The 13,066-nt window shown below is 55.8% G+C and overlaps 1 protein-coding gene and 1 pseudogene across 1 annotated transcript; both read left to right on the top strand.

Moving 5' to 3' along the window:
- The first annotated feature begins 787 nt into the window (after positions 1-787).
- Positions 788-1,452, top strand: LOC134523571 (RING finger protein 222-like; annotated as a pseudogene).
- A 3,279-nt stretch (positions 1,453-4,731) lies between these two features.
- Positions 4,732-11,316, top strand: LOC134523150 (tektin-3-like; the record flags this gene model as incomplete). The annotated part of the gene is made up of 7 exons (XM_063351670.1): positions 4,732-5,310; positions 5,868-5,951; positions 6,604-6,674; positions 6,945-7,088; positions 7,929-8,151; positions 9,368-9,522; positions 11,115-11,316. Coding segments are annotated over exons 1-7 (1,458 nt in total), but the record flags the coding sequence as incomplete, so codon positions are not given.
- Between the last annotated feature and the right edge of the window lie 1,750 nt (positions 11,317-13,066).

The raw sequence follows: 13,066 nt of genomic DNA, 5'->3' as shown, positions 1-13,066 counted from the left end.
GCTCCCCCTGGCGCCCCAGGCTGGGGCAGGGGCCAGGCGGGATGGCTGGGCTCTGCCCTCCCCGCTCTGACTAAGAGGAGACGCCGGGCTCCGGGGCTTGCTGACCAGACCATGCTCCGGCGTGAGGAGCACAGCCTGGAGATGGCTGTGGCCTGGCCACCAGCCTGGGACGTCCTCCAGCAGCCTGGAAGGAGCCTGGCGTGGGTGCTCGCTGCCTGCCCCGGGTCCAGCACGCCCCCTCTCCATCCCCGGGGGGTCCTGTGCTCCCACCTGTCCCACTGCCCTGGCCTCCCCCTGCTCCCGCTGGCCCCTCTGTGTCCCCTGGGATGGGAGCATCTCCCTTTCCATGGCAGGTTTCTTTGTGGGATGGGAGTTCCCACCTCCCGTGCACCTGGAGCTGGCAGCAGTGCACGGAGGCACTCCTGACACAAGCTGAACCTGCTTTATCTGTACCACGTGCTGAGCACGTCCATCCAGGGGCTCGTGCATGTGATTTTGCAGCCGGGGATTGTTGCCCCCGCTGGCTCTGGAGTTGGGGTCCTCCCATCATCTCTCTCTTGCCCCAAGGGCCACACTGAGAGGCGTAATGCTCCTGAAAATGCCCTGTCTTGTTGAGAGGATGCCTAGTAGCTGTCAACTGCATCTGTTAGGGGCAAGAGGGCAACAGCAAGAGAGCAGGGAGGAGGAGGAGAGATGAAGAGATGGATCATGCTTATCATTTCAACCTTATTAACCCATCGTGCTTCTTCCTCGCAGCTGGGGAGCGCCTGTGTCCGACAGAGCAGGGATGTCTGAGGCCTCGTCCAGCAAGGAGGGACCCCCGGCCGAGTGCCCCATGTGCTACGAGAAGTTCCACCCACTGGAGGCCATGCACCGCCAGCTCAGCTGCGGGCACACCTTCTGCCACGACTGCCTGGTGAAGTGCTTGCTCTCCGCCAAGCTTGACGGCCAGGTCCAGAGCAGCAGCATCTGCCCCATCTGCCGCTACGTGACTTTCCTCAGCAAGAAGAAGGCTCTATGGCCGCCCAAGGCAGGCACCAACCTCCGGGCCCTGGAGATGCCTCTGTCACCTTCCTCCTTGTCCCATCTGACCAAATTGGAGGCCAGCAACACCTTGGTGGTGCCCAGCCATTTTGTGATGCCGGTGCAGAGCTCCGACCGGTGCTGCAGCACGGGGAACAGCCCCATGGACTCGCAGGGGGTCCCAGGAGAGCTGGCGCGGGAAGCCCACATCTTTGTCATCAGTGACCATGGGATGCCACTGGTGGATGTGGACTGCAGCTCCCTGGGGAGGAGACGCAGAACAGAAACACAAGCTCGGTGTCATCCAGCTCGGCCCTGGGGGTGAAATGCTGCCAGTCGCCCATCGCCCTCGCCGTCCTGCTCATCTTGACGGTGGCCATGCTGGCGGCTGTGCTCCCTCGGCTGCTGCTGGTGAAGAGGGACTCGTAGCAGGGATGGGATCAGCTCAGATGCTGGAGGTGTCACTGATGCTGGGACAGAGCTAGGGCTGGGACCTCTCTCAAAAGATCCCATGAGAAAGTCCAGAAGCAGCTCCAGGTGAAGCTCTCTCTCATCTGGCCAGGGACTGAATGGACTTTCAGACCTTTCCGCAGATCTCCGGGTGCTCACAGTGTCGTCGCTGGCATTTTCTGCCTCTTTTGGTTAAAATGTGGCTGGTCAAACCCTGCTACTGGGTTCCTCTAGTGTCTTAGCAGAGAGCATGGCTTCTCCTCCCGCACCCTGTTGAGGAGAAATAACTGGACTCCAGACGATCCAGTGTGAATCAACAGAAGCCGTTTATTAAGCACCGATCATCATCTTTTATACCCTGTGTTGTAGCCGTACACGCGACTCGCTTATTTCTGATCAGCGAGTTACACTGTCCACACGCTGTGCATGCAGTTCGTTCACACATCAGATTGGTTACAAGAATTCGCATAGTAAATTGCTTAGTCATTAGCACAACATGTTTTCTACCTTCTCAGTTCCCATTTTTCCCATGTACTAATTCCATCTTCTACCGCCTGTTTTGCTCTTAATCTAATCTCTCACAGTAGGGAGGCTGGCTCACATGGCCGTTTTCTCTCAGATACATTCCTACAATACCCCCTTTTTCTTCTTGAGCCAGCCAGACCTTATGCATGGCATTTTCTATCATGTCAGTCACTTTGCGGAGAACACACGAGGCTGCCATAATCAATAATAATATAACCAACAATAGCATGAGCCCTTGCTTTAGTAAATCTGATAACCATCCCGTTATACCCCATGAGCTTAACCAATCATCGAAACTGTTTTTGACCACTTTTAATTTGGACATGTTATCCTTCAGCTCCCGTAACTGCTTATGAATGGATGATGAGTGGTCGGAAGGGTTCATACAACACATACCTTCAAAACCTTCACATCCATGACCCTGAGCTAACAGCAAAAAATCAACAGCCGCTCGATTTTGCAACGTAGCATGCCGAATGCTATCAACATCAGTCAGCAAGCTCGATTTGGGTTGCCCATTGACGGTGCTGGGGGTTGTCCAGGCAAGGGATCAAGTTGCCCAGCAAAGGCACTAGGATGCACGCAGTCTGCACTGACTTGCCCAGGGGTGGCACTGGGTTGCCTACTGAGGGCCGTGAGTTCATAGGATCGTAGAACGTCTCAAGTCAAGAGAGACCCATGAGGATCATCGAGTCCATCTCCCTGCTTCTTGCAGGACTACCTAAAACCAAAAGATATGACTAAGCCGCTCAACAGTTGCCCAAAAGCTGCACCTGGTTGCCCAGGGGCTGCAAAACCTGCCCATGGAGGGCAGTAGGTTGTCCAGGGCAGGATCTAGGATGCCATGTGAGGGTATTTTCTTGCCCAGGGCTGGCCCCGGCTTGCCCATCCACAGCAATGCGTTGCCCAGCGGCTGCATCGGGTTGCCAGAGCGGCTGCAGGGAGTTGCCCGCGTAGAACCCGGTTACTGAGCACCCTGCGCCAGCGGCAACGCTGCCCTGGTTCTGTGACACAGAGGGCACTGGGGATGCTGCAGTGTCTGGCAGTGCTGCCACCCAACCTGACAGCACAGCACTGAGTAGCAGCCCCCCCCGCACACCCCCAAGCCTCTGCAGGGTGAGTATGTCCCTGAACTGGGAGGGAAAAAAACAGGTCATTCTCCTAATCCCCCTCCATATCTCTTCTGTCCTCTAAATGTACCCGGATGAGGTGGTCGGGGGCTCCTGTCGTGTGTCCGTGTTCAGGGATGGCACAAAGTGGGTTTTTCCCTCCCTTTCCTAAACGTGTGTCTGTCAGTATCTGAAAGGGCAGAGTTTATTTGTGGGGGTGGGAGCCAGGGAAGCTGCCTCCCACCCTCCCAAGGCTGTTTCTCAGGTATAAAGCGGCACGGAGCTAGGGAAAGCGCCGTCATTTATCCCTAGGCGGGAGAAAAGGGCTGAAGGGAGCGGTTTGTGGGAAGCGGCACACACGGTGGTTTCTGTTGGACCTGAGCGCAGACATTTCGTCCTCGGTTCTGCCAAACTGCCTCGGAGGGTCGTGTTTGCGAAAGCTTCTTTTTCTGCTAAATTTGAGGGTGTGAGTTTCCCGCTGCCTGTCCCACAGCCACTCCCATCAGGGATCTTGCTGTAGCACACCCGTGTCCTCATCTTCCCCTGGGGCTCCGAGCCAGGCTGGGAGCAGTGGGGACGGGACGGTGTTAGGGGAAGGACACGTCAGGCTGGCTACAACAGCCGTATTGAGGGACTTATTCCTGCCCCTGGGTGACACTCGTAACCTCACAAGAGCTTCGTACCGAGCACCACGTACCCCTCCGGAGTGTTTGTCCTCAGATGAGGTGTGTTTGGTGGCCCCCTGCCTTATCTTGCTGATAACCATCGATTGACAGCCTCAAGCTGGAGAGGACAATATGCAATTCTTGGTAGCAAAATCTTCATGTGTGGCCATTCCTCCTAGGGCTACTGCAAGGCTGGTGTTTCCAAACCACTCTGAAAAGACTGTGGGCCATCTCCTTCCCACGCACACTGATCTTACACCAGGTGAGCCATCGACACCTTTCCTCCTTTGCAAGGCAAGAGGCGGCCCCTCTTTTGAGGCTGAAATAGGGGTGTGGGGGGCTCAAATTTGGATATAGTCCTGCAAAGCTCAGCTCACCTGCAGGCTCCTCACTCCAGCATTTAAGGCAAGGGAAGATAGAGGGGGTGAGGATGGAGTCCCTCACCCACCCACAAATGGCGCTGGGCCGGTAGCAGATGTGTGTCCAAAAGGGACGCAGCTCTCGGGGCTGGGAATGGAACTTTTACAGAGAAAATGACCTCTGGAGTATCAGAAGATCAGCAGCTACACCAGCCAAAAGAAACAAAGGAACAGCAGAGAAGGAGCAACTCCAGTTTGACTGGATTGACAGATTTAAGGAAAAGGAAGGCACGGTATCTGTCATTCTCCTTACGGCCGTGATTTGTTTTTCTCCGCCTTCCAAGACCTGATGCTAGATACTAACAACAAAGTCAAACGCTTTTATATACAAATGTTTGGGATGCTGTCAGGAGGGATTTGTTTTCAAGGGGTTTAGGCCTGTTCAGGCGCTGTGAGGGTGCTCTGTGCGTCGCTGTTTGTGTTTGAAGTTGCGGGTGTTGCTGTAAGAAGTAAGGCAAGTGCAGGAGGTTGCTGAGGTTGTCCTCTCTCTCCTCCTCTGTGCAGGACACGGACGGGACACACGAATAGCAGCGGTGGAGCATGGAGTCTGTCGGCTCTCCCTTACCAGCAAAGTTCGCCCATCCCAGAGCCATACCCACCAGGTTTCTCCCTGCCATCCACACCATGGCGTCAAGCTATAAGAACCGATTTCCTTACCGCCCCTTGCCTCAGAGCTACAGCCTCCCCTGGATGCCCAGCACCTACTACAGAACGGCTGCCAGCAAACCAACTTTGGCTGCCTTTTCCAAGAGTTCCCAGGGGATAACCGCCGGCGAGAAGCTTCCATCTGTTTCCACCAGAACCACCGTCTTCACCCGCTACACACCTGAAGACTGGTACAAGTCCAACGTGACCAATTACAGGGAGTCGGAGACCTCCCAGAAGAACGCGGAGCGCCTGAGAGCCGATACCTCCCGCATCATTGACCACAAATACCAGCAGACCAAGAAAACGCAAGTAGAAAGCACCAAAAACCTGGGAGTGCGCGCCAATGACATCGCGTTTTGGAAATCGGAGCTCTGCCACGAGCTAGATGAGGTGATCGGGGAGACCAACGCGCTCACAGAGGTGAAGACCAGGCTGGAGAGAGCCTTGGCCGAGGCGGACGCCCCTCTCCGGGTAAGCACCCGTCCCGGCGCGCTGCAAGCTGTAGCCTACTGCTGAAACATCTGCAGCCCTTCAAACGTCTCATTAAGTTTCACTGCAGCTCTGGAACGTCTAGAAAGTTGTTATTAAGAGGCCATTAGTTAAGTTAGTAGTAACCAAACCCCCCTTGCCATCTGCTGGATCCCCTATCAGCACAGGCTGAGCACGTCAGAGCTGCGTTTGCTTAACTCAATATTTTTAGAAGTGGTACATCCAAAATCCCGGTTTGGGAGACAAAAGCCCGTGTCTTACAACGAGGCTCTGGCGAGGTGGGCGTCAAGGCTGACACGGGTCCCCGTTTCAGCTGTGGCTGCACCAGGGACACGTCTGCTCCCTCATGATGGTTTAATGCTGATGTTGCAGCTCGCCTGCTCCTTGTCAGCTAAACCAGCAGCCCCGGGCCACTTTTTTCCCCCTCTTGTCATCTCCGTGCCCACCTAGAATTTCTTTTCTCACATTACTGGAGATGGGGACAGTCCCCATAGAGAGCCCTGCCCCTGCAGCCAGCGGTGATGGCGTGTCCCCAACAGGTCGCTCAGGAGTGCTTACTTCACCGGGAGAAGAGGATGGGCATCGACCTGGTCCACGACAACGTGGAGGAACAGCTCTTAACAGTAAGTTGGGCAACTCAGATCATGCGTTGAAGCTATTTTTACCGGATTTCAAAGTTATGGGATTTGGAGCACTGATCACCTGCCTCCAGCAGCCGAAGCTTCACAAAGGCAATGGCTTTGTGCTGAAGTCAAGTGAGCTGAGAGCAACACACTTCCTCCGGTGGAGCTGAATGTGTCTCAGAAATTCAGCCTGGGCATTTACACCGCAGTCAAGTCCATCTCCTCTTGTCCCGTACGGATGGGATTCCTCCTGGGGAGGAAAACATTTTGGGAGCAAAAAGGGCAGGTGCTGATCTGGGGATGGAGGTGTGTAGTGGCCCAGGGAACCGCTCTGCCTCTCCACACCAGGATGTGTCCCTGTCCGTGCAGTGGGACTAACCACCGCTTGACACTGAGGTCAAGGTGAAAAAGTCCTTATTGACCCACCCCGAAAGGGAACGCAAAGGCCGTGGCTGCAGCCACAGCACCCTTCTGTCCCCTCCAGGGCGCTGGGCGCAGGCTCAGCTGCGAGTTTTCCTGCCTGTTTGCTTTGGGCAGGAAGACAAGCAGGCAAGTTCTTGCTGTGTGCAGGGCTGGAGAGGTCCAAGGGGAGGAGTGTGACCAGGACGAGTGAGTATGGACACTGATGGGGTCCTCTTTTGCCTTTGCCCAGGAAGTCGATGTCATCAGGTCGTGCCGGGAGAAGATGCAGCAGGTCCTGGACAAGGCCAAAGCCCAGATCACGTAAGGAGGAGCTCCTTCTCTCATGTCGTAGGGCTGATGTGCATTTGTGGTCACAGCAGAAGCCCAGCAGATGTGAACCCCCAGAAGAAGCCTGTCTCTCCCCACACCCCGCAGGCATAAAGCCCATGGAGGCTCCATGGCATGCGGGCGGTGATGCTCGTGGGAGGACAGAGCTGCGCGGGGGGCCGGGAGCTGCTGTGGGGAGTGGAACGGGGAGGAAGCCATTCCACCCGTACGTCCCCACCGATGGCTGCTGTTTGCATGTTGAAGGTCCAACCGGGTGGCCCAGCAGAATCTGGAGAAGGATCTGGCCAACAAGCAGGTGGCCCACCGGATCGATGACAGGTGCCACCACCTGATGAACACCTCCCACGGCATCAGTTACTACCGAGGGGTGGAGCAGGTCGATGCCACGTGAGTGCACGCTGTCGGTCCCCAGCAGCAAGCTGTCCCCGGGATACGCGGTGCCTCTCCCTGGCAGGGAGCTGCTTGTCCCCAACCCAGATCCATCCCGCCTGGAGACACCTCCCTCAGAGCGGTCATTTCTCTCCGCTCCCCGGAAAGGGAGCACAACCCTCTGCTGACAGTTGGATGCAAACATCCAGAGGGTGAAAGCCAGTCCCACCTCATTAAACATTCTACCAGGGGTTGAGAGATCAGCCTGCCAATTAATTCAGCGGAGCACCTCTGCTGAAACAGCTCACTAAGTTTATGCATATTTTCAAAGATGTGTCTTAGATGATGCTAGGCGATGTTTATACTTTTCAAGGACTCTTTTCAGCTTCCCATAGAAGTGAGGAGGAGCATAGGCAGAACAAGGGAAAGGCCAACGGAATATTCCGTACCATAGATGCCATGCTCAGGATATAAATGGGGGTTGGTGCGGGGTGGGAATATGCGGTCGGGGCTCGGGAAGGTGCCAGTTCACTGGGTGGTGAGAGTGACTTCTCTCATTATTATTACTATTATTATTATTGTTCATTTCTGTTACTGTTCTATTAAACTGTCCTTATCTCCACCCACGAGTTTTTCCCTTTCCCTTTCCCCTCCTTTTCTCCCTCTTCTCCCTTCTGGGGGGAATGGGGAGAACTGCACCAGCGCACGCGTGGTCCTGGCTGCTGGCTGGGGTTAAACTATGACATACAGTCCAATTAAAAGTGTAGATTTAAGCTATAGTGAATCCACGCTGCTCCCTGGCAGAGTCCATGCCTGCCCACATCCAGCTTACCGGGGGCCTCTCCTTTTCCCTGCCAGGATCTCGGTGCCGCAGTCCTGGGCCAAGTTCACCAACGACAACATCCTCCGCTCCCAGAGCCAGCGGGCGGCCTCCGCCAAGCTGCGGGACGACATCGAGAACCTGCTGGCGGTGACGGACAGCCAGATGTGGCGGCAGTTCAACGCCGTGAACGTCACTTTCACCAACCGCATCGCCGAGACGGCCGATGCCAAGAGAAAGATTCAGACCCACCTGGCCAAGGTAGCCTGAACCCCTCCCTTTTGGTGTGGCACTGTCACTTCCCAGTGACACCTCCAAAGCGCGACCCTCCACGCAGACCTGGCCCCAGCAGAGGAATGGTCACCACAAGAAGCTTTTATAGCATCATTTAGAATCATGGAGTCATAGGATGTGTTGGGTGTGAAGGGACCTCTCAAGGCCACCTAGTCCAACCCCCCTGCAGTCAGCAGGGACATCTTCAACTGGATCAGGTTGCTCAGAGCCTCATCCAGCCTGGCCTTGAATGTCTCCAGGGATGGGGCCTCCCCCACCTCTCTGGGCAACCTGGGCCAGTGTCTCACCACCCTCAGTGCAAAGAACTTCTGCCTAATGTCTCATCTAAACCCGCCCTGCTCTAGTTGAAACCATTGCCCCTCGTCCTCTCGCTACATGCCCTTGCAAACAGCCCCTGCCCAGCTTTCTTGGGGACTTTCTTCTTGGAGCAGGATGAGTTGGCAGTGTAATTTCATCCCAAGGGATACTGCCCGTTGCTCATCCCAGCTGACAGCCTGCTAGCACAGGGATTTCCAGCAGAAAATGCCAGCGCTACTTGCATCAGCGCTAGTTACTTCAGAGGCGCTGGCTGCCCTGCAGAAGGGCTTTACTGGGACTCTGCTGGGGTGTCTGCTGTGGGGTTTGCAGCTTTGCTGCTCCTCCAAGGACGTGTTTTCGGTCTCAGCACTCTGTGGTTGCTGCACAGGTATCGGTGTGTTTGCTCCGCCAAGCAGATGAAGTGGAGATCAGCCATGGGCAGCAGGCTCGCACCACTGGCTCTCATGGAAAGCTGCCTGAAAAGTGCTCGGCACAGATTAACCGAGCAGAAACTGGGCTTGCAGCATCGCGGGCTGGTGCCACATCCTTCAGCGAGCATCCACCAAAAACCTGCCCTCTGTTAGTCGCTAGTGATGGACGATCAGTTCCTGCAAGCAGTAATTTTGGGGAGCGGGTAATTCAGTAGATCCGTCACTGCTCCAAAACCTCCTCTGAGTGACAGCAAGAGCAAAGAGAGGCTTTTCCCCGCAGAGAAATGGCTGCTGGATCTGTGCCTCCATCTATGGCAGAGTGAGAGCAGTCTGAGCCCGGGGTCTGCTAATTGAACTTGGTTTTTTTCTGCAGATGGATGGCAGAAAAGGGAAATCCCGTTGCCGCTGGAGAATATATTTTTTAAATTTATGCATGTGTTTCTTTCTTACGCCAGACAGTGCAGGAAATATTCCAGACGGAGAGGAATATAGAAGCCATCCAAAAGGCCATTAGGGACCAGGGGCCTCCATTAAAGGTGGCTCAGACCCGGCTGGACCAGCGCACTCGGAGGCCAAACATGGAGCTGTGCCGGGACACTGCCCAGCTGCGGTAAGGCAGGAGCGTGGGGCCGGCGGGGACCTCGAGGGCTCACGGGTGGTAGCACTCGGGAGCATCGCTGGATGACAAAATTAATCATGGGGGGTTGGTTCTTTTTCCTAAAGAGTCCTTCCAGAAGTGCACCGACATAATCAAAAGCAATGAGCGGGTATCCCAGCCTTTGGGTGCTGGGAGAGCTCTGCGCCCACAACGGAGGCTGTACCCCATGGCCGGGGGCGGCCTGATGCCACCCCATGAGGGGCTGGATTTTTCCTACTTGCGTCAACCCCGTCTTCTCTCCTGCCTGCTTCCCGGCGGCTGGATGGGCTCAGGTTTGAAGGACAAGCCCTTTACTCTCCAACAGGCTCATGCTGAGAGCTCTTAGGTCCTTCCTTTGGGGTAACCGCAAGGGTGCAGCTGCTGTGCAAGGTGCTGTGTCCAGTGCTGGGCTCCCCGCTTCCAGAAGGACAGGGAACTGCTGGAGAGGGGACACCAAAGGGCTACCAAGAGGATGAGGGGACTGGAACACCTCTCTTGTGAAGAAAGGCTGAGGGATTTGGGTCTCTTCAGGCTGGAAAAAAGACGCCTGAGGGGGGACCTTCTCAACGCTTATCAATACTGACAGGGGGGGTGTCAGGAGGATGGGGCCAGGCTCTTTTCAGTGGTGCCCGGGGACAGGACAAGGGGTAACGGGCACAAACTTAACCATAGGGAGTTCCACCTAAACAGGAGGAGGAACTTCTTTGCTGTGAGGGTGGCAGAGCCCTGGCCCAGGCTGCCCCGAGAGGTGGTGGAGTCTCCGTCTCTGGAGACATCCCAAACCCGCCTGGAGGCGTTCCTGTGCCACCTGCTCTGGGTGACCCTGCTCTGGCAGGGGGTTGGACTGGGTGATCTCCAGAGGTCCCTGCCAACCCCCGCCAGCCTGGGATTCTGTGCACCACACGGAGAAGCAGTGAGGGCTGTGCTCACCTCCCCTGGGGACACTGGAAATCCTGTCAAGGACAGAGGGAGCTCTTTGGCATTGCACCCCGAGGGGCTGGGGAGGATCAGGCACCCTGAACTTCACACCTCCTCCTGGGAGCCCGCTGGGTGAGGCTCCCTGGGAAGCCTTTTCAAAGCAATTTAAACCCAGCCCCAGAGCCGGTTTAGCATCTCTCACGCCATCCTTTGTTCCATCCTCCACTCGTTTCACCTTCGCTTTTAGCCTCTCCCAGCTGTCCTCTTTCGCTGCGTGTGCACCCGTGGGTGTGGGGAGGACCCTTGCCCGGGGAAATCCAGGAGGGGGAGCCAAGAAACCCACAAAACCAAACAGGAACGGGAAACCACAGCTGCTCGTCCCTCTGCTTGGTGGCACCACCTGCTCTGGCAGACGCGGCTGCGCGTTGCCGAAGCCTTTGAGCAAACGTTCACCGTGCCTCCCCGCCGAGACCCCGAGGAGCTCTGCCCTCAGCTTCCCCATGGATCTGCCACAAACAGGGGGGGTCCGAGTGAGTCTGAGCGCACTGAAGGGGGAAAACCCATGCCCCAGGGGCCCATCAGCAACGCCATGCTAGAAACCACCCGCGTGACTGGACTTCTAATGAGGGCTCCTTGCTGTTTTCCAGCCTTGTCAACGAGGTCCGTGACATTGAAGAGACGGTGCAGACTCTTCAGCAGCAGCTGAGAGACAGCCAGGACACCTTGCAAATGCTGGTTCGCACCAAAGCCATCCTGCAGCACGACCTGGCCGTCAAAGCCAACTCCCTGTTCATTGACCAGGAGAAGTGCATGGCGATGCGCAAGACCTTTCCCAGCACCGCGCGGCTGCTGGGTCCCATCTAGGCTGGGCTCAGCCCACCCCACGGCATCCGTTGCCAGAGTTATCAGTTTTCCCTATATGTTATAAATAGTACATGATTAACTTTCCACTTCCTGATGGAAGCCTGGCTAGAAATTAAATTATCGCTTTGCATGTCACATGGTCTAGCAGGAGTATTTTTTTTTTCCCTTTGGTTTTTCTCTTTCCACTGCTCTTTCACGGCGTGCCAGAAAGTAACTGAAAATATCCTGGATGCAACTAAGAGTAAATCCACCCACGGGGATTCATTCCTACCCATTCAGTCTGTGATTTTAGGTGAAAAATGTCGTGTCCTCCTCCTTTGGAGTCTGATGTGGAAAAAGCACAGGGTGAAGCCATGTCTCGAATCACCTCCTTGTCCTCCATGGGCCTTAGCGTGGCTTTTAGGAGGATCTGCCCCATGACCTTCCCAGCCACAGAGGTGACGCCGACAGGTCCGTACCCTCCTTTCCACCCTTTTTACAAATGGGTGCAATGTTTCCCTTTTTCCAGTCCTCGGGGACTTCACCTGATGCCATGACTTTTCAAATACCACCTTCTTCCAGGAACACCCCTTGATTCCTTTGGGGTATTGCACTGGTGTTTCCCTCCTGGCTCCTGTGACCTCAGGAGCCCCCGGATCATCTCTCCAAGACTTCAAGTGTGAGGCAGCGTCACCAGCGCGTCTCAGAGCAACAGGCCCTTGCTGGCACCCCGTCCCTCCAACCTTGGCATCTCATCCCACAGGGACAGCCCGATATTGTCCCCCTCTCCCTTCAAGCCTTGTTTAAAGCTCTGTCAATGAGCCCCGCTACCTCCTGAGCAAAGACCCTCTTCCCCCTTGGAGGTGGGTGGGGAGACACTGGCCCAGGTTGCCCGGAGAGGTGGGGGAGGCCCCATCCCTGGAGACATTCAAGGCCAGGCTGCATGACGCTCTGAGCAACGTGATCTAGTTGAAGATGTCCCTGCTGACTGCAGGGGGGTTGGACTAGATGGCCTTGAGAGGTCCCTTCCTACCCAACACATTCTGTAATTCTGTGTACTTTCTAACCACTTTTTTGGGGAAAATATGTCAAGGGCTCTCAAAAGAGTCAGTTAAAGCACTTTAGATTCTGCAGAGCCCGTTTTGATGTTGGAAATAACAATGCCAATGATGTAAATTAGCTAGCAGGAGTTTGGAGTGAGGCTCCCTGGGTGTGATGGTGCTGTTACCTGAAATAAAAGCTCTCGAAATCAAAAGTAGTTTAGAGAGGAAATACTGCTTTATTTGCCACCAGCCTGAACAGATCCTCCACAGGGATGTCCTGCAGGCCCAGGTGCCAGAGCATGGCCAGCAGCAGTCTGCGCAGGGCCACGAAGTCGACGGCCCTGACCTTGGTCGTCCCAATGGCGACATCCAGCAGCTGGGCCAGGCTGAGCTGGGCCATGGCTGCCGCCGTGCCTGAAACGACAGAGGGACCTGAGCGGGACCTGAGCTCCTGGGGGAGTGGGAGAAAGAGCTGCCCAGGGGGCCCTTTCTGCCTGGGGGAGACTGGGATGGGTGGGAGGGATGGGCAGTCAAAGGTTTCCTCCTCCTCCCCTCGTCCTCGTCCTCCTCCCTGTGCGCGTCCTCCTTGTCCTCGTGCTTCTCCTCCTCCTCCTCCTCCTCTGTTGCCTCCTAGCAGCAGAGTGGTCACAGCGGCGGTAGGACGGGTGACAAGGGACAATGCAGCGTCCCCCGTTGCTGGGCGATGCCGCGCT

The sequence above is a fragment of the Chroicocephalus ridibundus genome, chromosome 14 (assembly GCF_963924245.1).
Source record: "Chroicocephalus ridibundus chromosome 14, bChrRid1.1, whole genome shotgun sequence".
Taxonomy (NCBI): domain Eukaryota; kingdom Metazoa; phylum Chordata; class Aves; order Charadriiformes; family Laridae; genus Chroicocephalus; species Chroicocephalus ridibundus.
This window is presented reverse-complemented; position numbering and strand designations above follow the sequence as displayed.